This window comes from Acanthochromis polyacanthus, chromosome 17 (genome assembly GCF_021347895.1).
Source record: "Acanthochromis polyacanthus isolate Apoly-LR-REF ecotype Palm Island chromosome 17, KAUST_Apoly_ChrSc, whole genome shotgun sequence".
Lineage (NCBI taxonomy): Eukaryota > Metazoa > Chordata > Actinopteri > Pomacentridae > Acanthochromis > Acanthochromis polyacanthus.
In genome coordinates this window covers 24,211,938-24,237,805 of record NC_067129.1, presented here as the reverse complement: position 1 = coordinate 24,237,805, position 25,868 = coordinate 24,211,938, and the positions used below count along the sequence as shown (strand labels likewise).

The 25,868-nt window shown below is 40.1% G+C and overlaps 3 protein-coding genes across 3 annotated transcripts in view; all 3 read right to left on the bottom strand.

Annotated features, from left to right (window-relative positions):
* Nucleotides 1–1,900: 1,900 nt before the first annotated feature.
* On the bottom strand, nt 1,901–2,610 carry LOC127530607 (ER membrane protein complex subunit 6). The gene has a single exon (XM_051937794.1). It carries the CDS (start codon nt 2,551–2,553, stop codon nt 2,221–2,223), a length of 333 nt encoding a protein of 110 aa, XP_051793754.1. The 5' UTR covers nt 2,554–2,610; the 3' UTR covers nt 1,901–2,220.
* Nucleotides 2,611–6,071: 3,461 nt separating this feature from the next.
* On the bottom strand, nt 6,072–7,038 carry LOC127530644 (uncharacterized). The gene is made up of 2 exons (XM_051937919.1): nt 6,341–7,038; nt 6,072–6,140 (listed from the first exon to the last, which is right to left on the bottom strand). The coding sequence occupies exons 1-2, from the start codon at nt 7,036–7,038 to the stop codon at nt 6,134–6,136; spliced, it is 705 nt and encodes a 234-aa protein (XP_051793879.1). The 3' UTR covers nt 6,072–6,133.
* A 14,176-nt stretch (nt 7,039–21,214) lies between these two features.
* LOC110960031 (phosphatidylinositol-binding clathrin assembly protein) overlaps nt 21,215–25,868 on the bottom strand; it is a 36,878-nt gene continuing 32,224 nt past the window's right edge. Inside the window, 3 exon segments of the mRNA XM_051937300.1 lie at nt 21,215–22,599; nt 23,303–23,406; nt 25,710–25,811. Of these exon segments, the coding sequence (XP_051793260.1) occupies nt 23,314–23,406; nt 25,710–25,811 (195 nt within the window). The 3' untranslated portion in view covers nt 21,215–22,599; nt 23,303–23,313.

Below are 25,868 nucleotides of genomic sequence, written 5' to 3'. Positions count from 1 at the left end.
ATTTACTTTTGTTCTTTTATGAATTTTCATAAAATTCACAGAGAAAATCTGACGACATGAAAATGAAAATCAATTTATATTCTGCTAAAACTTCAATGCGGACCTTAAACAAAGACTTTGCATAAAATTAACACTGTTTACTAAAAGAAAAATATGAACGCTGCAAAAACAAATCCAAAAACTACTCTGACAAATCATTGAGTGAACGTGTGTTTCAAAAAACGGCGCTTGGAAGTAACATAGAAGAAATGCGTGAATGGTCCTAATGTATTTCATTTGGAGACATCACGGACTTCCATCCATTCTCTATACGCCGCTTTATCCTCACGAAGGTCGCGCGGGGTGCTGGACCCTATCCCTGTTAAACACTGCTGCTACGTCTCCTGCTGTTTGGACTCTTTCTGTGCTGATTGTGACTTTAATATCGGTTGTGCGACGACTACAACACAATCATATACACAACAGAATTCACTGGTGAAGCTGAGGTATGCAGCCTGTCATGTCATAAACAGGTCACTCTATGCTGACTTGTGAAAACTTCTGGTAATGTCATGTGAGCTTTCAAAATCCGGAAGCTCTGTTGCAAATACCTTTTTGTTTTTTTTTTGTTGTTTTTTTTTGCTTTTTAGTTTGATCATTGGAGCTAAATTCTAAGCCTCATCAACCGCTGTTTTTTCTCTGGGTTGGATTGAAACATCCACAAAACTTGAAGGATACCTAAATAGTTGTTGCTGAATACCTCCATGCTTTGCTGTCTGAATAATGAATCTTAAATTTTTTTTGAAAAAAATTGTGTCGTCACTAGTCTTCACTGTCTTGCCACCATTTTTTAAAAATGCAGTGTAGTATAGTTCTATCATATCTATAAGTTATTTCACAGTGCATAAAAAACACACAACTCACTAAATGTAGTTTGGAGCCCTTTTTCAGGTATATAGATTTTATATTTTCCCAAGAAGGATTATTAATTTTTCGTCTTGTTTTTCTTTAATTATTGGGAAGTGTTGATATCTATTGGTGAAAAATAAAAAAAAATGAACAAAATTACACTACTCCATCATTTAATAGCTTTAAAAATTGTTTCTGTTTTCCATACTTTGCACTGGCTGTAATGTTACATTCACTGGAATTGCTTTGCTATATTGACTTCAAAATTCTCTACCTCTGTGTGTTTCTATTTGCATTGTACTGTATACTTAATATTTAAGTCAGAATATGTGCTGCTTACCACTTAAAATTGACATTTCTCTGTCATGTCTTTTATTTCCTGTGACGAAATTTGCAAAATTGGCGTGGACCAAAACTGAAAATGAATGTTTCATGAAAGAATAGTCACAGTACCTTAAAATGTGTGATTTCTTAAATTATGACTGAACTAGATTGTTGGCTGAAACAAAGTTAAAACTAATGAAGACAAGATTCTTCTATAGCCATAGAGTAGAAAAATATTTGATTACTTTGAAACATTCTGCAATAATTGCTTAGTTGCAAACATTGTCAGTGTTAATATTCCGTACAATTTAAAAGCAATCCAGTGAAAATCATTGATGAGGGTTAGGAGGATCAAAAAATTACCAAGTAACAGTGATAACAAAAAAGTGGTGTGTGAGTTCAGCTTTGGGATTTTGTAAATGTGACAGAACTTTCCACATGAAACTTTTCATGCAAACTTAAATATGAACCGGAAGGATCTTTTGAGTTGCCACAGAACGACCTGCAGGTCCTCAGAGGAGACGCACTGGTTTTCTGTAAATGAATGATCATTGAAGTGCAGGAGCTCCATCTACTGCTTGTGCTGCTATTTATTGAATGTTCTTTCTTGTTGGAAACACATGCATTTGTCATGTTGATTTCACGATACGAACAAGTGACAAACGGATCAATAATGTCTGCAAACAACTTGTAGAGAATCATTTATTATCATGTTATCTGTTAATCTACATTGTAATAACTGTGGCTCTTGTCCCAGTATTCATGATACCACAGAGTTGGAGTTACAGGTTAAAGGAGTTAAAGCGAAATGTGGAGCAGAAAGAAAGGGTCAATAGTTAATTATCAATATAGTAATTATTAACACATCATTCAATATATCAACAGTTCACAATGGAAAAATCAAAAGTCTGTAACTAATAGCCTATCTACAAACAGCAGGACAGACGATCTTAATGGCTTACGTAGCATTAGACAGAAATATTTCAGGGTTATTTAGTGTACATCATTTTAATACACATGCACCATCCCGTACAAGAAAGTCCAGAACAGGACGTAAGTGAAAAGACCTCCAACAAGGCCTCCGGTGAAGAGCTGCCGCCGTGACTTAAAGCATTTGTTCCACCGCCGGCCGGCCTTGAGGATGAGCAGCAGTGAGAGAAGAAATGCAGAGAGGAAGTAAAAAATGAAGCCATATAGTCCCGTCAGGCCGAGGATGCCAGCTGTTGCTCCAGACAGAGCGGATACAGAGGTGCGGCAGTACTCCAGCACGGCTGAGTTCCCCCTGACAGCCACTTCACTGATGAACTGTGGTCCCTCTCGCTTGGCTGCAACTCCTGCCATGTTGGCTCTGGTCAGCTGCCACAAGAAGGTGCTGCTGCAACAGAAGAGATTCAGGCATATTTACCACACAGATGAGGGAAAGCTGCTGAAGTGGAATACATTTTTCTGTACTTTTATGCAAGTCTAGCTGCTAAATAAATGTGCAGGCAGATGTGAGGTGCCGCAAACATTCATAGGAACACTTTTGTCGCCTGCCCTTTCAGCCTTCCTCCACTGCTGCTTTGACTGTGACGTCAACTCTGAGCTCGCAAAGACAAAAATCGCATGGAGAAAAATCCAGTTCTATAAGCATGTAGTAAATAGGACAATGGGTGCTTTCCTATTTCGTGAATGTTCTGTTTTGGATGACAATGTTCAAGAGAAGACGACGACTGATCGAGGACATCAAGATGGAAGAATAAATGCTGCTTGTTATTCTCTCTAAGTGTAATCAGTCAGTGTTGAGATAGACAACAGTTTATCAGGGCCAGTCAGATGTCCCTACCCTTGTGCAGATACTTTTCTCCCCCTCGAAATGGCCTTAAAAGAGGTTCTACAGGGGCAGTTCATTTGGTCAGAATGCTCACAAAGGTCTGGGCTGACCTACAACAGCCCACAAGTTCCTGCAGTGGAAAACTATTCACTTGTGGCTTCAATCGTGCTTTGAACACTGTTCTACCACTACACCTTACTCTCATCGAGGATTTTACAGTTTTCTGGTTTGTTTTTTTTTAAAAAAAGGACATACAATACAAAGAAAATCTCTCAAATTTTAGGGGTGCTGGGATTCAATTTAGGGGTGCTTGAGCACCCCCAAAAATGGGCTAGAAATGCCTATGATGCCAGCGACAGAGAACCTGCTCAAATTGGGTTGGACTCTTTGTCCTGCCTCTCTCATTGTCATCCCATGAACCAGGACATGGTGGACAATAGTTGCCCGAATTTCATCCGTGATGACTGTTCTAGGTCTTCCCCTTCCTCGTCCTCTTCCTCTGCCTCTTCCTCCTCGTCCTCGTCCACCACCTCTCACGCGAACTCCTCTGCCTTTCTGTATGTTTCCATCCATTGTACATGGAAGCACATGTGCCACCTGTGCACTCTGAACTGGCTTTTATCCTTCCCACTTGGTCTGATCACATCATTAGAACCATGTGTGTTACATTTTGAGTTGTGTGTAAAAGATGACAGCTGTGTTGGAGTTGTGTTCACATTTTGCTGCCAGTGATTACAATTTTGCAAAAATGTTGTGAAATGTGTTTAGTGACTGAGAATGTGTCTAAGGTTTTGCAAAAAAGAGCAGATGAGTTTTGCAAATTGAGCATAGGGCCTGAACAGTGTTTAAGTTTTCGCCAAAAGAGTGTCTGATTCGAAAAATGAGTTTAGGCCTCTGAAAATTTGGTTCAGAGAATGGGGTTTAGTGTTTTAGCAATTGTGAAAAACTGTAATGGAGTTTAACGTTCGTCAGGCGGTGGTTGTGGTAATCTGAATGAAGTTAACATTCAATTCGGTGCAAAACAGCTAAACGGGATTCTTTAATTTATTTTACAAGAGGAGTGTAAGGTGAAGAACAATAACATTAGCTTACTGAACATCAAAACCATTAAAAAATATGTCAACACAGCATTGATCGAAATCTACTTTATCAATTATTGATAAAGTATTTATTAAGACAATTAAGAAAAACTTGTCAGATCTGGATGAATCAGAATCAGAATCAGAATCAGAATCAGAATTACTTTATTCATCCCCGAAGGGAAATTCAGTTGTCAGGGTTCTTATCTGTTTAATTTTGAATTGAATAGCCTTACTGCTGATGGCAAGAAAGATTTCCTAAATCTTTCGGTCTTGCAGCGCAGGGATAGGAGCCTGATGTTTCGTTGTAAGTGTAACCTACACACACTTTCCGCACTGATGCTTTCAATACAACTGTCTGCTCAGAGGCCGACTGTTACTGTAGGCTAGTAGTTGCAGTTGCTCCTTTTACAGTACTGTAAACTATGTTGTATGTAAATCTGGAGTGCATACTGTAAATACACTATTGAAGTAGTCTGTCTTTCTGTATTACTTACTGTACTAAACTACTCTTTTATCTGTTTTTATAGAGAGTGTTTGAACTGGATTCCATGGAAAGGCCCCATGAATACATTTTCATAGATGAAGCAGGGTTCAATCTGGCAAAAAGGAGGCATTGAGGAAGGAACATAATTGGTCAACGTGCCATTGTAGAAGTCCCTGGCCAGCGTGGTGGCAATGTCACCCTTTGTGCAGCCGTAAGTAACAGGGGGGTTCTCCACCGTCATGCAAACCTGGGGCCATACAACACTGAACATCTCCTGGCATTTCTAGGTGGTCTACAGAATGTTATGACTGAACGTGAGCAACAGAATCAGCACGAAGTGCATCCTATATATGTGATAGTTTGGGACAATGTGAGGTTTGACCATGCTGTCCTGATTTGTGAGTGGTTCACTAACAACCAGCGCTTCATCAAGGTTTTCCTTCCACCCTACAGCCCCTTCCTGAGTCCAATAAAGGAGTTTTTCTCTGCATGGTGGTGGAAGGTCTATGACCAACAGCCCTACACCAGGGAAAAATTTTTTTCGAGGCAATGGAACAGGCCTGTGATGAGATAACTGCAGAGTCTTGTCAAGGCTGGGTTCGGCCCACCAGAGGGTTCTTCCCCCGTTGTCTGGCAAGGGAAAACATTGCCTGTGATGTAGATGAAGTCCTCTGGTCAGACCCCGCACAAAGACAAGATGTTGGAGAATGAATCTCAATGACCGTGACTATGCAGTAGTGTGCTTTCGTTTAGTTTGTTTTGTATTTATTTTTTGTTATGAAAGTGAATTTAGATATCACTTTGACTTCGATGATTTTTTTTTTTTGCTAAATACATTTACAGTAAAATATACATTTTCTGTTCACTACATGGACTGCGTGCTGTGTCCTAAGTTATTTCATGTAGTGTCTAATGAATGATCTGAGGTGAACATGTTTTTACTTGCTGTGTGTAAGATCTGAACGCATAGTTTGGTTTTGAACACAAGAGAACTGGTTTTGAGGTGATACTTTGATTTTGACAGAAAAGTCTGAGGTTTTGTGAATGTAGTTTGAATTTTTGGATTTCTGTTTAAGGTTTTGAGAAAATGGGTGGAGGTTTCAAGAAATGTGTTTTAGCAATTGTGAAAAACTGTAATACCAATGTTCAGGTAAATCAGAGGTGGTCGAGCAACAACTGCAATTATAATTTGATGATTTGAGATGGAAGGACTGTACTGCACTTCAGTTATGTTCTAAATAAACACCAAAGAAATGTTTTTGGCTGTAAAGGTGGAAGGTTAATAAAACTACTCAATGAATTTAAAATAGTAAAATATAGGATTTGGGATTATATGTGCCAATGCTGAGGAAGATTAAAGGATAAGAAAACCATAAAGATATCAGGGTATTTGGTACAAAACATAGTACATTATTGACAAATATTTTATATGTTTTAATATTTTTTATTATATACATATATATATATGAGCACAATAAAGAACAAAATAACTGAAAGAAAAGAAAGGAAATAAATAATGGTGTCCTGGTGTAGACTGGCTCTTCATGATCTGCAGAAGATAAAGACATTTTTGTATTTTAGTAATATGCATATTTCAACTTTTACATGAGCTAAAATAGCTTTTTTGTTGTTTTATTTTATTATGTCCTTGATTTACGCTGTTAAACTTGAAGGAAAATCAAAGTTGGTGGAGCAGAAATTCGTCTAAAAACAATAATAATATAATATATGACTTTATCTACAACTTACCTGTTGCTTGGGGCAGCTGGCTGCAGAATCTCCCTGATGTCATTACGGATCTTGGTCAAGAAGATTCTGTTCCCCCGTTGGTTAAAGTGCACCCCATCCGGAAGAAACACCTTTTCAAAGTGTCTGAGGGAGTGGTGCTCAATAACCCGACCAGCGAAGCTTCTAGCAGTCTTGCTGATGTACCTGTTGACAATCTTACGGTCAGCATTGATCTTGACAGGCTTCCCGTATCTCCAAGCCTTACGCTCGTTTATGGCTGAGAAGACGATGGCCATGGAGGGGAAGGCCTTGTGGAGGTGCACCAGGTCAGCCTGGATGTTGGCGGCATGTTCCATCGGAGACACGAGTCCAAGATCGTTGCCTCCAGCGTGAACCACCAAAACGTCGGGGGGAGACTGCTGGGCCAGCTCGGCGTAGAAACGGGGAATGACGCCGCTCCATCTCAGGCCTCCTTTGCCAAACCAGTGGACTCTGGCGTTCAGACCCAGATTGGCCCCGAACTCTTTGGGGGCCACGTCCTCCGCTCGTCGGATGTAGCTGGACCCGATGATCCAGACTTTGGGCGGGGTCTCAACAACTTCAACGAGTCTTTTTGAAGAGGAGAAGTCTGAGGTTATTCTGAGGGGCGTCATGTCAGAGATCCTCATCTTCATGCACTCAGAGGAGATCTCAGTGTCATCGGTCAGCTTTCTCTTCATCGGTTGCTCCATGATGGATTTCTGTAGGGCGGTATCTAAGTAATGAAACATGAAAGCTAAATATTAGGGCTGAAAAACAAAGTATTGCCCTCTATATACACCTGAAAGTAAAATATTACACAGAATACTCAAACTGATTTAGCAGAAAAAGTCATATTACAAATGAAATCTATAGTATAGCTCAGGTTTCAGCTGTCATTACTGCAGAAGAGGAGTGTTACAGTTTAAACGTGTACTTTCAGATTCTCTGGGAAAGATCAGGTCAGTTATGCAAGACTGAGGTTAAAATGTGTCTTATATTTGATTAAAGTGTTCAAGTGTGGAGCTTTGGTAAGAAGGAAACTGGATTGTTTGCCTTCGATGTTCATTTAAAAATATAGAGTTTGTTCAGTACTGAAAGTCGAGCTCATGTTTAAAGTGTATTTTGTTATGAGAAAACTATTTACTTACCTTAATGGAAAAGAAAGCTGTCAAAAAAAGATGTCTTTTCTGTCGGTTGGCTGTCAGAAATGGTGTTGACTCTCGGGAGAAGATGTTTGATGCTTCTGTCCTTGTTTGCTTGTGTCCTTGTCCAGAAACAAAATTCACTGAGCATTCAAAAGTTTAACTTGAGTTCCAGAATTCCTTCCTACTGAGACAGAGATTCGGAAAATAACACGTTGTCATGGCAACTGAGCTAGCAGGCTGCTAATGAAGACAATGCAAAGGACACATACAGATGATTTGATTCATTGTTTGATGCTTATTTCAATGATCTCCAATTGGGACTAAATATTAAATTACTTTGACCACAAAGCAGAGAGGAGACGACAAGAAAAAAACGAGTGGAAAATAAAACATACTGGATCAATAAAATAAACACAGCATGGCTCACAAATTATGTACAGATGAACAAGTTGTTGGAAGATACATTCAGCATGGTGAAACAACCTTCTAGAGCTGACCCATGGAGTAAAGTGAAAAAGTTTGTAGAGGTTGTAAATAGTTAAATATGTAAAAGATTGTGGAGTTTGGAGCCATGAAAACTTCTTTTTTTCATTTTCACCATAACTGAAATGTATGTTTTGATAGTTGGGGATTAAAATGAAACCACACATCAGAAACAGACATGAAAATTTTTTTTTTTTTTCATAATATTATCAATATGTTACTGTAGAATTTTAAAAACTATATTCTTTTGTTCAACTGTAATACACTCCCCTGTACAGAAAAGAATCATGTTTTCCTGCTAAACACACTTGTATACATTAGACACAGACATATATCATGATGTCACTTCCTTGCAATTCCACAGCACTGATGGACAAATCACCACACCCATGAGCCATTTGGTTAAACACCCACATCAGGTGTGCAAACACATGATTGCTTTATTGTAGACACACCAATCAGGTTTGAGCACTATAAAAATGCAACAGGTGAGTTCACCTGCTTTCCACCAAAATGGAAGCAGCCAGTGGAAGACAAGTGAGGATGAGAGGGGGACTCCGTGGAGGACAAGCAGGAGGTAGAGGTAGAGGTAGAGGTAGAGGTCGAGGTAGAGGTCGAGGAAGAGGAAGAGGAAGAGGAAGAGGAAGAGGAACAGGAACACCTGAAGCAGGAGGAGAACACCCTCAAAGAAGAAGAGGACCAAATTTGTCTAATGAGATTCAAGCAACACTAGTTGATCACGTCGTGAATCATGGATTGATGCTGAGGGAAGCTGGACTAAGAGTTCAGCCAAATCTTAGCAGATTTACAGTGGCATCTGTCATAAGGACATTTCGACAAGAAAATGGGTAAAAAAAAAAAAGTTGTCAACAGTTACAGTAATCAGCTGCTTGCTGTATTGTATGCACCATATCGGCACTTTTGATACCTCTTCCTGTGTCATTTTACAATAGCTTACATGTATTTTTTTTTCTACATAGGATTGAGGGCCGAGAACGACAAGGAGGAAGGGGCCCTATATTCACACCAGAGCAAGAGACAGAAATCATAAACATGGTTTTGGCCAATAATGCCATTAGGCTCAGAGAACTTCAAGCCAAAATTATTAGTGACAACACCATTTTCAATAATGTCCATCAGGTCTCTCTGACAACAATAGCACGCATCCTGCAAAAACATCAAGTTCACATGAAACAACTGTGTCGAGTACCTTTTGAGAGGAATTCAGAGAGGATCAAACAGCTGCGGCATGAGTATGTGGAGGTATGTATTGTTCACTTTAACATTGTGATGTTACATACTGCACACGTAATAATTTTTACATGTAAATTTACTGCATACTAGACCTATGCTGAACTACACAATCTTGTCTTTCACTGTATTTCAGAGAGTTTTACAGATGGATGCTGAGGAAATCCCACATGAATTTATTTACATCGATGAGGCAGGGTTCAGCCTCAGTAAAGTCAGAAGGAGAGGCAGAAACATCATTGGCCACAGGGCTATAATTAATGTCCCAGGGCAACGTGGGGGTAACCTCACCCTTTGCGCAGCCATTTCCCTGAATGGGGTCCTCCACCGTCATGCCAATATGGGCCCTTACAACACAGATCAAATTATCAGATTTTTGGACAGATTGCACAACCTCCTCCCAGTAAATAACCAAATGCACCAGATCCACTACATTGTCATCTGGGACAACGTGTCATTCCACCACTCTGCTCTGGTCCAGAACTGGTTTCAGCACCATCCACTGTTTGCAGTCCTATACCTTCCACCACACTCTCCATTTCTAAACCCCATTGAAGAATTTTTCTCGGCATGGCGGTGGAAAGTTTATGATCTCCGGCCCCAGACTCGGATGCCCCTCATTCAGGCCATTGAAGAGGCTTGTGACCAAATTGACGCTGCAGCTGTGCAAGGATGGATCCGTCATTCAAGACGGTTCTTCCCACGTTGTCTTGCCAACGAAGATATTGCCTGTAATGTAGATGAAATTCTCTGGCCAGATCCAGCTAGGCGAAGAGATATTTAGTATTTAATTTATTTTACTCAGATTTCTTTTTGTTTTCTTCATTTTCTTTACATATTTTTAACCTGTACTGGTAGTACAGTATTTTTATTTTTCTATTTTGTGGTTTTACAGTGTTGGGATATGTTTTCTTGTGATTGTCTATGTTGACTGAATGGGGTTATATGAAGAAAATTAAATCATATTTTCAAAAGTCTGCAGCATTGATCTTGTGATGTTTGAATTTACTCTGTTGTATATTTGCACTTTCTCTGTGTACTTCACTTATTGTAATCTATTCACTGAGAGGTCCAGCGGTAGAATTGCCAAAGGTAGAATTGAGATTGAGATACCAGAGGTAGAACTACCAAAAGTGTTTTAAGTTAAACACAGCAGTGTGTAACTGGTTCAAAAAGAACTAAGCCTTAAGAAATGTGTGTGTTTCATATGGTAACATAGTATGGTTTTTACAATAGTGTTTCATTTTGAACAGGATCTGAAGTGTTTTCCATATTGTGTGTGTGGTTGTGCTAATTGTGTGTAATGTTTTGAAATTCCGAGCCCTGTTTTCAAAATTGTGTTTAAGCAATTGTGAAAAACTGTAAGTCCTGCACCTCCTCAACACAACCGTTATTAAAAGTACAGAGAACTCTAAAGTGTCTTTTGCGCAACATCACAGTTAAGATTTTTTGAAGAGCTTAACAGTTTCTGGCTCTGCTAAATGGTGTGATTTTGGTGATTTAAAAAAAGAAAGCATGCCTTTTAAAGCTGACCATGTGGTTTAGGGTTCCGAGGGAAAGGGGAGACTAAATAGTCTTGTTCTTCTGTCATGACACAATAAAAATCAATCTAGGTGCCTCTTTTTTCTTACTGCTGCCACAAGAAATCTCTTTCTCTATAAAAGTGTCTGTAAATTCACTTTTGTGAGGAACCAGCCAGTAACTGCTTTACTTTTTGGTGCCACTTGTACTGAACACGTATGTTGCAGTGATGCTGTTATATATTGTGATAGAAAATACTCCACAGTGGTAATCAGGTAATATCTGATAAAGTGCTTATAGTACTTAAACAGTGTTTGGTAGCCTTTGTTATGCAAACCTTAGTAAGGACAAAAACTAGGGGTTCAGCTCAGAGTTTTAGTTCTGTGATGTTTTACTGTATTTTTCCAAACTTATTTCTGTTACAATTCATACAGCACATCATGCATTCTCTTTGTGAAGAATACAGAATTGGCCGTAGCCATCATTATTAATGGAAGCAACATTTAATTTGTTCATCATGTTATGTTAAATCCTTTGGCCTAAAGTGTCATTTCTGCTAATGTCCATAAGGTGGCAGGGTTGCATTAAAATCAATCCCTTGTGCTCAGCGCCACAATGGTCCTGCTTCTCTGTGAAACATGCACCAAAAAAACACTGGATTCATGAACACTGCCTCTTGGCTGCTGAACATACAGTAGATTCGTTGTGCATTTGGCTTCAGATTGTCACAACAGGCCAAATTCTTTATTGCTTCCTTGTTGTTTTAATATTCATTAGATGCCATAGTAAGATTTTTTTTGTTTGCATTTGCATATCATTGTTGTTCAGCTACTGGTTATGGGCTAAGTATGCCTCTCTGCATTACAATAATTTTCAATTTGATTGTCTGTTTTTTTTTTTTTAATCTAGGTAAAGATTACTAAAAACAAGCATTTTGTTTACTGGGATTGAAGCTGTACTCTTTGATGTAGTCAACCTTCTAGCCATTTTTAATAAAGACAGTTGAAAAGAGACAGTTTTGGTAGTTATTTGCTCATACATCATTTGGAAGAGAACAATATGCTGAAATGCCAGCTTTAAAGTCTTGTGTTGTTTTGCTGTTGTTCCTCTACAGAAGCACAGAGGGCTGTGGTGGTCTATCTCTCTCTCTGATGGAAGCTTTGTTTTTGCATGTGCAGTGATGTTTGTGTGTCAGGAGGTTTGTTCAATTTGTGTCAGGGAGCGACAGAAGCTTTCTACTATATGTGTGATATTCAAGCTATGTGGTTCCCCAAGGTTGGGTATTCTTTTGTCCTTTCCTGCAAGACAACCGCGCCAAAATACACGCAACTTTATTCCAGCTGCAGGGTTTATTTTGGGGATTGATGATCTGCAGGTTAAAAACTGTAGTTTGAAGCAGTAAAGTCAAGCACTGACAGACAGACAGACAGACAGCCTCAGATAGTATGCAGCCTCACTTTTTCAGTGTGCGTCATTGGCACACCTACAGCAGAGGCGTGAGTGGGCTCAGAGACTCTGGAGTCTGATGTATAAAACATCTTCTCCTGCTTCTCTCCTGCATTACACTGCAGCAGGCAACACAAGGGCAGGCCACTTTCTGCACACTGACTGAAGCCCAAAGGAGAAGGCCATTATATCGCTTGAGCACTTTCATCTCGAAGGGCATCTCTCTGTCTCCCGGGCTAAATTGTGGAATCACGCATTTCAGTGACATGCACATGTTGGTGTCTTCTTCAACAACACACTCAGCTGTCTCAGATGGAGGTCATTTCCATTTACCTATTTTTAACCTATTGAAACCCAAGGAAACTTTTATTTTACTTTCTTTTCAGCCGGAATGCCCTAAACATACACAAAAAGGCATGAAAATCACCACACACATCAAGACCAGCGAAAAAGAGAAAACCACCAATCAGAACTCTTCCAGCAACTGCATCATTTGACCACAAGATGTCAGAAAAATTTCATTCTGCATTACACGTGCACATGTCTGATCTGAGACTTCAGCAGATTTCTGAAACACTGACTGGTAGATTGGTTATATTACTAGAGAATTACAAGAAGAGGAATCTATCTGTTATGCATAAAAGGTTCATAAGACATAGTGGTTATACTTCCACAGAGGAAGTTGTAACAGATCATCTATACAACACTTCATCCTTTGTATGGGTCAGGGGATTCTGGAGTCTATCCTAGCTGACTTAAAGGCATGATACATGCTGGACAGATCATCAGTCTATTATAGGGCCACACAAAGAGTCAGACAACAAAGCACACTCACATTCACACCTACGGACCATTTAGAATCAACAGTTAGTGGTGGAATGTGCAGAACCTGGAGAAAACCCACACCTGCACAGGGAGAAAATGCAAAGTCTACACAGAAAGATCCCAGGCCAAGATTCGAACCCAGGACAATTCTAGCTGTGAGGCAACAGTGTTAACACACTGGAAAAATCCCCCTCTCAAAACAAGAAATAAAACTTATTTCTAGCAACTTTTACTTTGAAATAAGTGACAAAATCTGTCAATAGAACAAGTGAAAAATGGCTTGGTAAGATTCCTTGAAATATGATATGATATTTAGAATGCTGAGATCTTAAAATTAGCTGAGAAAACTTATTTTAAACTATATTTTACCAGGATTGCCAAGCTTAGGTATCATAAAATAAGCCAGACAGGCTAAAAAAAAATAGCAGTTTTTCACTCAAAAATAGATTTTCGCTTTCGTATAACCTCATAATTTGAGATGCTTTGATCCTAAAGCTGTCTTCATTTATGGGCACCAAAAAATGTTGTTTGAAAAAAATCCAAAAAAAATCAGCAAAAAAAATCCCCCAAATTTCTGATAATTTGCAAAACCTTCAGGAAGAAAATTCCAATAATTCCTTAAAAGTTTCCCTTAAAAATTTTATATAAAAAAATGATCCCCCACATTTGCAAATAAAATTCTTGATTGATTTTTTGTGAATATTCTTAAATATTTTCAACATTTATTTTTTCCACCAAAAAATGTTCAAAGATTTCACAAAAATATTGAAAATGTTTCGCTGTGAATTTTTCCCCCCCCCATATTTTCAAACTTTAAAACGGCTCAATCTGACCTGCAGGACAGCACAAGGGTTAAACTTATTTTGAGTTTTCTTGTAAAATTCAACTCAAAACAAGATAATTTCAAGACTGACTTAACAAGATATTTAAGATGCATTGTCTTAAAACAAGTCCCTCCATCTCGCTGAAATGTCACTTGTTAAGTGAATTTATCTTAGATCAAGTGGGATGAGACATTTTGACTAAAAACAAGACAAACAGACTTGGTAAGATTTGGAGTTTTTGCAGTGCATTATCAACAAAATGCCACCATCGAATATCAAGCTACTTTATTAAAACTGTAGAAGGGTTTATTTATTTCAGAAACGTCCCAGGCTAGTGCTTACTGTTGTGTTGACATTTTTAAAGAAAGTAATATCATTGCTCAACATGCTTTTGCAACTGAATCTTTTGCAACTTCCCTGTTTGGAAACTGGTTTTGTGTTGACTCACCCTGACAGGCTTGAGCACGAGAATGGCCAGTTACATCTCTATTTGACAGTAGCCACTCTACTGATCCCACAATGGGAATGTCCCTTCTTGCATGTGTCAGTTTGTTTGGAAGCTGGGGTCAGAGGGTAGGTCGGTTCAGCCACACTTAGGCACCTCTGGAGCATTTAGGTACAGTTGAAACCAGAAATTTGCATTCCCTGTTTAAAAAGACACATAACCTTTTTTTTCTCACTGTCTGACATTAAATCAGACTAAACTTTTCCTTTTTTAGTTCAGTAAGGATTACCAAAATGATTTCTATTTGCTAAATGCCAGAATAATGGAAGAGAGATTTTTTTTTGTTACTTTCTTCAAAGTCAGAAATTGACATGAGATTACTAATCCTTCAAACTTTGAGAAGGCCCAGATAATAATGTCATGGCTTTGAAAGCTTTTGATATGTTAACTGACAACATTTGAGTCAATTGGAGGCACACTTGTAGGTGTATTTTAACGCATACCTCAAATACATTGCCTCCTTGTGTGACATGGGAAAATCTAAAGACCTCAGTCCAAATATCAGGAAGACAACTGTGAACTTCCACAAGTCTAGTTCATCCTGGGGTACAATTTCTAGATGCCTGAAAGTTCCATGTTCATCTGTTCAAACAATTTTAAGCAAATACACTATATTACCAAAAGTATTCGCTCACCTGCCTTGACTCGCTTATGAACGTAAGTGACATCCCGTTCCTAATCCATAGGGTTCAATATGATGTCAGTCCACCCTTTGCAGCTATAACAGCTTCAACTCTTCTGGGAAGGCTGCCCACAAGGTTTAGGAGTGTGTTTATGGGAATTTTTGACCATTCTTCCATAAGCACATTTGTGAGGTCACACACTGATGTTGGACCAGAAGGCCTGACTCTCAGTCTCCGCTCTGATTCATCCCAAAGGTGTTCCATTGGGTTGAGGTCAGGACTCTGTGCAGGCCAGTCAAGTTCATCCACACCAGACTCTGTCATCCATGTCTTTATGGACCTTGCTTTGTGCAGTGGTGCACAGTCATGTTGGAAGAGGAAGGGGCCAGCTCCAAACTGTTCCCACAAAGTTGGGAGCATGGAGTTGTCCAAAATGTCTTGTATGCTGAAGCATTCAGAGTTCCTTTCACTGGAACTAAGGGGCCAAGTCCAGCTCCTGAAAAACAAGCCCACACCACAATCCCCCCTCCTCCAAACTTTACACTTGGCACAATGCAGTCCGACAAGTATCGCTTTCCTGGTAACCGCCAAACCCAGAGTTGTTCATCAGATTGCCAGATGGAGAAGCGCGATTGGTCACTCCAGAGAATGCGTCTCCACTGCTCTAGAGTCCAGTGGCGGCTGCTTTACACCACTGCATCCCACGCTTTGCATTGCACTTGGTGATGTATGGCTTGGATGCAGCTGCTCGACCATGGAAACCCATTCCATGAAGCTCTCTGCTGAAGCACTGTTCTTGAGCTAATCTGAAGGCCACATGAAGTTTGAAGGTCTGTAGCGACTGACTCTGCAGAAAGTTGGCGACCTCTTGGCACTATGCGCCTCAGCATCTGCTGATCCCGCTCCGTCACTTTATGTGGCCGACCACTTGGTGGCTGAGCTGCTGTCGTTCCCACTCACTTCCACTTTCTTATAATACAGCTGACAGTTGACTGTGGAATTTTTAGGAACGAGGAAATGTCACAACTGTCTCAGACCTGACTCAGTTACGCCAGTTCTGCCTGGAGGAAGAGACCAAAATTCCAGCAAATTATTGTGAGAAGTTTGTGGGAGGATACCCAAAACGTTTGATCCAAGTCATACAGTTTAAAGGAAATGCTGCCAAATACTAATGAAATGTATGCAAACTTCTGACTTTGAAGAAAGTAAGAAAAAATTCTTTCTCTCATTATTCTGGCATTTAGCAACTAGAAATAATTTTAGTAGTCATACCTGACCTAAAACAGAAAAAGTTTAGTCTGATTAAATGTCAGAATGAGAAAAAACAGTTATGTGTTTTTAAACAGCGTATGTAAGCTGGTGATTTCAAATGTAGGTAGGTCCTTTATTGATCCCGAGGGAAGTTCAAAACAGCCGGGGTTGATGGCCCTGATCAAGGATCTAGCAGTGGCAGCTTGGTGGTGCTGGGACTTGAATCCCTGATCTTCTGTTTAGAACAAAATGCTTTAAGCTCTGAGCCACTACCTCACTTACCATCAGTGCAGAAGTAAACCTTCCAGGTCATTTCCACAATAGTTCATAGTGTGGGTTATGAAGCATCTGGAACATCCTCAATTCTTTTCCTCCCAACCTGTGGATGCTGCTGGGTAGAAAGAGAAGAAAGTGCAATTCAGTGTGTGCTCTACCAGCTAATAGCAAAGAGATTTGCTTCACTTTAAAAAACAGACATACTGCACTTTTTCAGGTTCTGAATTTTATTTTATTTTTTTTAGAAATATGGTATTGACATTGGGCTGTACAGTGGCTTGGTGGTTAGCACTTTGGCCTTGCAGCTACAAAATTCACATCCCGGTCTTCCTGGGATCTTTCTGCATGGAGTTTGCATGTTCTCCCTGTGCATGTGCTCTCCCTGCTATTTCAGCATGCAACATCTCCAACAGAAATACGCTCACTAAGATCACACACATAGCATCCAAAATGATTAATCTGCCCACCATAGACCTCTCCCACCTCAACAATAGAGCTGTTACACGTATGGCTCAGACAGTCAGGGACCCAGACCATCCCCTCCACACTCACTTCTCCCTGCTGCCCTCTGGCCGGAGGTACAGGACTCTCAGGTGGAAACGGGTGCAATTCAGCAAAAGGTTTGTCCCCTCTGCCATTGCTGCTCTTAATCATCTGTAGCATGTTTCCCACCCATCTCTCACCAGCACGTGTGTTGTCTTATTGTCCTGTGTTTTACTGTTTACGATATGTGTATTTTGTATGCACCTGACAGTGCCTGTGACAATGAATATCCCCTTGGGGACAATAAAGGTCTATCTGTCTATGTGTGGGTTATGTCCAGGTTCTCCGGCTTCCTCCCACGGAAACATGCTGAGGTTCATGGGTGATTCTAAATTGTCCGTAGGTGTGAATGTGAGTGTGACTGTTTGTCTGTATATGTAGCCCTGTGATAGACTGGTGATCTGTCCATGGTGTCCCCTCGCTTCACCCTGAGTCAGCTGGGATAGACTCCAACCCCCCATGACCCCAGTGACCTAATGAGGATTAAGCGGTGTATAGATAATGGATGGATAGTACCGACACTGGCTCCAGGTAGCAGAACACTGCTGCATTATCTTTGTACCCACATTAACATCAAACCTCTTTAAATTTATGAAGTTGTACTGTGAGCAATACTACAGTTTTCTTGAGGACTCTAAACTAGAGAAAGCAGTCCAGTAGTAAGAAATGGCTGGTTTGCTATTTTTTCAATCCATTTCGTCTTTGTAAGGGAGGGAATATTCAGTTAAGGTTAGCTAACTGCCGACCTCTATGAACAAGAAGTCCTCACATCAACAATAAGGCTTTTATTAGGTCACCAATTCATTCTCTGATTAAAGTCAGCGTCTCACACAAGCACACGCTTCTCTCTACTGCTGCATCCAAACTAAGGGGAAGTGGCAGCACAACAAAGAATCTTCTAAATACTCGTGGAGCTGCTTTGCCAAGCAGGATGTAGCTGTTATATCAAGGTCTTTCTGTGTGTGTGAGTGTCAGTGTGCACTTCACACGGATGAGCTGCTGCACCTGTGGTCCCAGCAGCAACAGCCTCCATAATAATGAAGGGAGGCCTCAGCACTGAGATTATCCTTAACGTAGTTTCCATAAATACAAGTCTAGCACTACTAAATTATTGCCATTAATAGAAAACTAAACAAATGCATTTTATTGTCATAGGCTACACTTTACCTTTAAAATAACTATGAGTGGCTTGTGGAAGTGGCTCTTTTTATTTTACTATTTTGATCTTCCTCTGTCCTCGTCCTCTTTCTTGGGACCTCCAAATTCATCTTGACGCATCATCTTGAAAGAGGTTTCAATTCCTAAAATGCATGATGAGGTAAGAAGCTCAAGGAAAGAGGAGGCTTGCCGGGACAGCCATTAGTGAGGATGCATAGATATATCCTTGCTAAATGCTTTGCAGAAGTGTTTTGGAATACACAAACCATGTTGGGAGCAGTGTCATCTCTTTTTCACTTCACAGCATGTGCGTGTACGTTAAAAAATCAAAATGTATGGCATCTGTGTGTTACATATGCTACATTGTGAATTGAATTCTAAGTAAAGATATACTGTAAGTCGTCAGGAACATTGCTCATCTGACAGAGATCATAAAAATGTAGCGGTGTAGCTCTAAAAAAAACAATAAGGATGTTTCAGCTGTGCTAATTGATGTCACTTTGAAACAACAACTCTGAGGCAAAGAGGCCTCATTTTGTTAGATACCTTTTGCCTTGACTTCCATCTCTTCATGTCTCCTCCACTTGCATCTCTGGGGTGAAGGACTAAGATGTGAGGAGAGGATTCGAGGAAAGGAACTATAGAAAAACCATTAAACGCTTGGTTTTGTGGTGAAATATGCAGGGGATCAAATAGTTATTCCCTGACTGTATGTGGTACAGCAAATGTTGTACCAAGTAAAATTCAGCTCAAGAGAAAAGACAAAAACCTGTATTTTTAAACAGATGTTCCACAATTCTGCCTCTAAATAAAGATCTGATGCTCTTAGCTCGGCTTGCATTCATCCATTGTTTGACTGAAAATGGAAGTCCACACTCTTGCTTATACAGACAGCAGTCCCCAAAAATGAAATATTGTGAAAAAAGTTATTTTGTTTTTTGTAATTTAATTCAAAAAGGTAAATTTTCATATATTCTATATTCATTACATGTAAAGTGAAATATGTCGAGTCTTTATTTTAATTTTATTAAGTATGATTTATAGCACAAATCCAGTATTGTATGATATAAGAATGTTTCCTAAGATGGTTTACAACACAGACATGTTCAAATTCTGAAAAGTATGTTCATTTATGCATTCAATACTGGGTTGGGGCTCCTTTACCACAAATTGCTGCATCAGTGTGGTGTGTCACGGAGGCGACCGGCCTGCGGCTCTGCTGACGTGTTATTGAAGTCCAGGTTGCTTTGACAGCAGCCTTCAGCTCGTCTGTATTTTTGGTTCAGTGTGTTTTATCCTCCTCTTCACAATACTCCACACTGGGTTCTATGTGGTTCAGATCAGGTGAGTTATCTGCCCAATCAAGCACAGTAATATCACAGTCAGCAAACCATTTGGTGGCAGTTTTGGCTCTGTGTTGGCAGAGGTGAAGTCCTGCTGGAAAACCTTGATTTTAAAATCACATGCAAAAAATTTTTTTCATCTGAAAAGAGAACTTTGGACCACTGAGTAGCAGTCCATTTCTTTTTCAGTTTTCTTTTCATTAATATGTTTTCATGCAGCACTCTGCCAACAGCCAGCCTTTTCAGCAATGACCTCCTGTGGTTTGCTTTCCTTGTGGAGGATGTCGATGATCGTCTTCTGGATTACTTCAATTACGGTTGTGTCTACTAGATTAAGAGACACATGTGATGGTGTTCATACCGCTTGAATAGTAATTGACTGAAACTCAAAATAAAATATTCTAGCACTAACTCGTTTTGAGCTGCAAATCTAATATAGTACTTGATTTTTTTGGCCTGATCAGAAAATGTGACAGAAGAAAGATTGTTTTTCAGCACAGTCTCTTTTAATTTCAATGCACTTGGGATGGCGTCACCATCACTCTGAAAATGACAACCACCCCAGTGGGTTTTCAGTTTCTGAAGCAGAAGTCAGATGGTGCCAGCTGGGTGAGTACGGTGAATGGGGCAACAGCTCAAAACCACATTGGGCTGTTTCTGCCATCTGTGCTTTCTGGACAGTTGTGTTGTTCTAAAACAGCAGCGTTCCAGCTTGAAGCTTTTCTCTTCTTTTATCTTTGAGATTTTGACGACAGATGATGTAAGGCTTTATAGTTTATTATAGTTTATAATTATGCCCCTTGTTTTCCGGGTGAGGCTGGGAGCTCTTTGTGGTACCCATATTTATTGCACAACAAAGAGGTAAGTTAATACACAGTCCACCCCAACATTTCCCCCTATGCCTGGATCTTCACCTTAAGGATGTGGATGTCATGGTGCCATCCAGAAAACATCAACAACATGCTGGCTTTAATCCCCCACTGATAGACCACTTGGTGTCCTGCTTATCATTTAAATTCCTTAGCTTGTATTTAATTAGGATGTTTCCCATCTATGGAGCATGATCGCCAGACTTACTCTGTTGCAAACAACAGTTATCCTTTACTTACTGTGGTGGATTTTATATTGTCTGTGATATGAAAATGTGGGGGGTGGAAAAGCAGAGGCCACCAGAAAACCCCATGAAATTTAAGTATATATAAAAACAAATTGCATTCGTAATTACCTTTTCCCAGACTATCTTTGTTTGTGACATCACAAATATGTGATTTTCTTATTGCTTTTCTGTCACTTCTTTTCAGTCAATCATATATTAGATGAGGTGAGACTCAACGTGGTAACCCAAAAATGGGGGAGAAGCTTCAAACACATTTTGAAAGGGGTTATTTTAACCTAAACTCTGATATTTTCCAAAACTGAATCAAGTAATTTTGGTAAACCTAACCAAACAGTGAGTGAATTAAGCCTGAGAACAATGGTCCCTCACAAGGCAGGGACCTCAGTCTCTTGGGTGCCTTTGGAAATTTCTCTACCATTCTTTTTTGTCTTCTCTGCACCTCACTTCTGCTTCTTTGCCATTTCTTTCATTTTTAACTGATCTGAACTCAGCAATACAGAATTTACAGAGCCTGTCCTAGAAAGACTTTTCCTTATCTGTAAATGAACACAGAGACAACAGAGTTTGGAAGCTTGCACTTTATTGGAAAAATTAAACAAACAAAAATATAATCTGCAGGGACAATGCACCAAAAATGCTCAGTTAATGGATTCAGGGCCACTTCAATGTTCAGGCGATCTTTCAAACCTGCACCCACCCATTCCTGTGACTGGCAGAGTCTGTATGTACACAAAGCGCCGATCAACAGCGCTCTATTCTCCTGCACAACTAGGCCTTTCTGCCCCTACAACCCTCTGTTACAGGTCTGACCCAAACATAAACCCGACGCCGCCCCTCCCCTCCATTGTCCTGAACACAAAGTGCTTGCCTATGGATATACGATCTGAGCATGAAAGGGCCCCAGTACGCTCAGGGTGGAGAAGGGCAGCCAGGAGCTTTGTTATATGTAAGAATAAATGGCATGCCAAAAGCATCAAAAGCATAAATGCAGTTCCTTTCTAATGCAATGTTGCCTTGATCACAAAATGTAGTGCATTTATGAATGTGAAAAATGTGACCCTCACCAAATCCATAGAAACCAACCCCCTTTATCTGATGGTGCTATTGAATTATTAAGCTCATACACATCCTCAGTGTGACCTCTGGAGCCACACAACTGTACAAGGCATCATGCGAGTACAGAGAATAAAACATGAATTCTCTTTATATTAACTTCTTTCTTAAAAATTATCTCAATCACCCAAAATCTAGTTCTACAATCAATCATACTCATGTATAAACCTGAAGACCTTCCACAACCGAGAGGTCAGTGAGTTACTTATATTTCCTTTTTTTTATGTAATCCTCTTTGTAAGGAATCATAAATAAATACAAATAATACATAAGGAATGTCTACTGCAAACAATACATAAACAGAAGAAAAAAAATAAGTGTGGTATAAACAGCAGTTTGCAACTGGTTTTCCAATCGGAGGCCGTTTTAAGAAGGTAATCATGATTGTTGATCAAAAGAAGTGACTCTCAGCCTCACCTGGAGAAAAAAAAGAACAAAACAAAAAAGGACATTCAAACAGTGTGCATGTGTGACAACAAACCTGCTTTGCTTTTTTTTTTTTCCTTTTCTTCCAGGTACTTAAAGCAGTAATGTTAGACAGCTCTGCCTTTTGGGTGTTTCTCTTTGTCCAGGATACAGTAACGGCTGATCTTTGTCCACGTGTTTTTAAATGGCAGCACACACTCTTCTTCTCCTCCTATGACTTGGACATGACTAGATGGGCACAACGTCCACTGTGGCGCCTCTCTGGGATGGCCAGAGCTGCTCCGAGTCAACGTGAGATTATTCAACCAGTCTTATTTGGGCCTTTCGTTCTCGGGGAGAAATGAGTTCATTAGAAGCAAACAGCCCGTTTGCTCGGCTCGCTGACTCCCTCAGGTTACATAAACTGCATCTGGAAAAATAAAACAGTGTCAGCTATTATTTATTTGCAAACATGGAAAACAGCAGTAGATCCAGTAAAGGAAGACTAATATCCAGACTGCTAATGACTGTCAAACTTATGCATGTAAATACTGCAGCTAAAATGCTCAAAAAAGGCAAAACAAAGGTGAAGCTTGCATTGCACATCGGAGCTGAAGTCCTATTCATGAGACTAGTGTCACTAATGTTTGCAATTCATTCATTTTGTGAGTGCGTGAGCTTATCTAATGAGTCTGATCACATCATCACCTCATTTTTTTGTTTGTTTTCAGTCAAACATTCGGATTTTGTCGGTTTATAGAGCATCCATGTTGTTACAGCTACCCAACTTGCACTGCTAATGGACATAATGGTCAAAATTCGTGCCTTTGTGAAATCACAAGTGCAACTGTCAAGCTCTCACAACTCGGCATGACAACCGTCTCGAGAAAATAGAATTTCAGTCTCCAGCAGAGCAAAAAAGACACAACTAAATCAATCATTATTGAACAGGAGACGACACACTTGTGCAGAGGGTGCAAAGCAGTGGCGGCATCTCCCAGGAGACTGCTGGGACCAAAAATCATCCACTTAGCGGGCAGTCCCACCGAAACAAGCCAGAATTAAACATGCAGTTTGTTGACACACTTGGAGCCTGAAGCTGCAGTGGAGCAAACAGAGGAGACGAGCTGTACCTAAAGGTGCTCTATAAGAAATTCTGCAGAAAGAGCTGTGCAAAGGGGTCCTTCCCTGGAGCTCTGAGGGGGCTGAGACTGGAGGGGCTAGACGCTGTGGGGGACTGAGTCACAGGACGGAAGCAGAGAAGAGGAGAAACACAGAGCAATAAAAGACTAACCTCGGAGGGAAAACCAGGCCCCAGGTTGTGATCGGAAAATGAAACTTCTATTATCATTACATGCATCGCTGTTTATCAGTGATGCACAAAATGATAATGTGTCACAACAGCATCACAGCCTCGCATTACCTCATGATAGACACGGACTGAGAAGGGAAGGAAGAAAGCAAGGCAGCAAGACTCAACGCTTCATCTCATCCAAAAATGTTTCTGCACTCTCACGTTAAATTTGCTGAATCAAACAAGAATCACCAAGCATTTCCAAAAACATTCGGGCTTGTTTGTATTTTATTTAAACCATCAGTCATCTTGGTTGAAGTGAAGTATGTGGTTTTGTTTTTTTCTCACGTATTTTACAAGCAGGAAGGTAAGAATTGTGATTAACGACTAATTCACGCCAAAAAATAAAAAATAAAAATAAGTCTAGGTGCATGATCTAAATCCTGAACAAAACTCAAAGTTTTCAGTGTGGTAGGTTGCTGGTATGGAGGCTGTTGTGTCCTGTAGTGAAGGATATTTTGGAAATGGTAACTTGCTGCAGCAAAAGGAGAAGAGAAAGTCACATGAAATGCACAGCTAATGGCCGGCTTATCCCTGCAGTCCATTCGATAAAACAGTCTAGGTCATGGAGACTGAGAGCTGGGCTGATGGAAATATAATATAAACAGTGTCCAGTATTAATGTAAGAAAAGCTACAGTGTACTCTATGTGACATTTCCTAAACAATATACAGTCAGGTCCATAAATATTTGGACACTGACAGAATTTTCAGCATTTCTGCTCTGTACACCACCACAATGATTTGAAATTTAACAATCAAGACATGCTTGAAGTGCAGACCTTCAGCTTTAATTTGAGGGTATTTACATCTAAATCAGGTGAATGGAGGAATTACAACACATTTTATATGTGTCCTCCACCTTTTTCAGGGACCAAAAGTAATTGGACAAACTAACATATTCAGAAATCAAATTGTCACTTTTAGTATTTGGCTGAAAATCTTCTGCAGTCAATGACAGGCTGTCTGTCTGGAACCCATACACTTCACTAGATTCTGGGTTTGGTCCCTGTTGGTGCTCTGCCAGGCCTTCACTGCTGCTGTCTTCTTTTCCTTCTTGTTTTTGGGGCATTTTCACTTCAGTTTTGTCTTCAGCAAGTGAAATGCAGCTCAGTTAGATCCAGCTCAGGTGATTGATTTGGCCATTACAGAACATTCCACTTTTTTTCCTTAAAAACTCTTTGGTTGCTTTCAAAGTTTGATTCAGTTCGTTGTCCATCTGCACTGCAACATGCTGTCCACTGAGTTCTGAAGCATTTGGATGAATAGGAGCAGATAATATTGCCCGAAACACTTCAGAATTCATCCTGCTGCTTTTGTCAGCAGTCACATCAACAATAAATATAAGAGAACCCGTTCCATTAGCAGCCATACATGCCAACAACATTATACCACCACCACCATGCTTCACTGATGAGATGGTATGCTTTGGATCTTGAGCAGTTCCTTCCCTTCTCCAGACTCTTCTCTTCCCATCATTCTGGTACAAGTTGATCTTTGTCTCATCTGTCCACAGGATGTTGCTCCAGAACTGCACAGGCTCTTGTAGATGTTTTTTTGACCAACTCTAATCCGGTCTTCTTGTTTTTGAGGCTCACCAATAATTTATTCCTTGTGGTAAACTCTCTGTATTCACTCTTGTGATGTCTTCTGTTAACTGCTGACTTTTACCTCCTGCAGACGGTTCTTGATCTGGTCAACTGTTGTGAAGGGTTTTTCTTGACCAGGGAAAGGATTCTTCTGTCATGCACCACATTTATTTTTTGTGGTCTTCTGGGTCTTTTGGCGCTGTTGAGCTCACCAGATCGTTCTTCTTTTTAAGAATGTACCAACAGTCTGCTATCTCTCTGATGGGCTTGTTTTGATTTTTCAGCCTAATCATGGTTGCTTTACTGATAGTGACAGCTCTTTGGGCTTCATTCATACTGAGGGCTGACCTCACCAGACGTCTTATCTGCTCCTTGTAAATGAAATAATGAGGGAATAACACACACCCAGCCATGGAACGGTTGAACAGACAATCGTCAAACTAATAAAAAGGTGGAGGGCACATATAACGTGTTGTAATTCCTACACCGCTCATCAGAACCAGTTTAAAGGGAAGAAATTTCAATCAGGTTCTGACAGGCTGCATCACAATGTTTAGATGCAGAAAGAATGGGACGGTGTAGCGGAGGACATGCATTACCTGTGCACCTGGATTGGGCCCAAAGGGGTTCGGTGGCCTCATCACAGGCTGGGCGTACATCATAGTGGGCTGCGTCATCATCATGGAGCCCATGTGGGGAGGCTGAAGGGAATGAAAAGAGACAGCAGACAATGAATGGAAGAATTCTACAGCCTAATC

Bases quoted from the DNA above. Each gene is read 5' to 3' on its own strand.
- LOC127530607 (XM_051937794.1), bottom strand. From the start codon at position 2,553: ATGGCAGGAGTTGCAGCCAAGCGAGAGGGACCACAGTTCATCAGTGAA.
- LOC127530644 (XM_051937919.1), bottom strand. From the start codon at position 7,038: ATGAAGAGAAAGCTGACCGATGACACTGAGATCTCCTCTGAGTGCATG.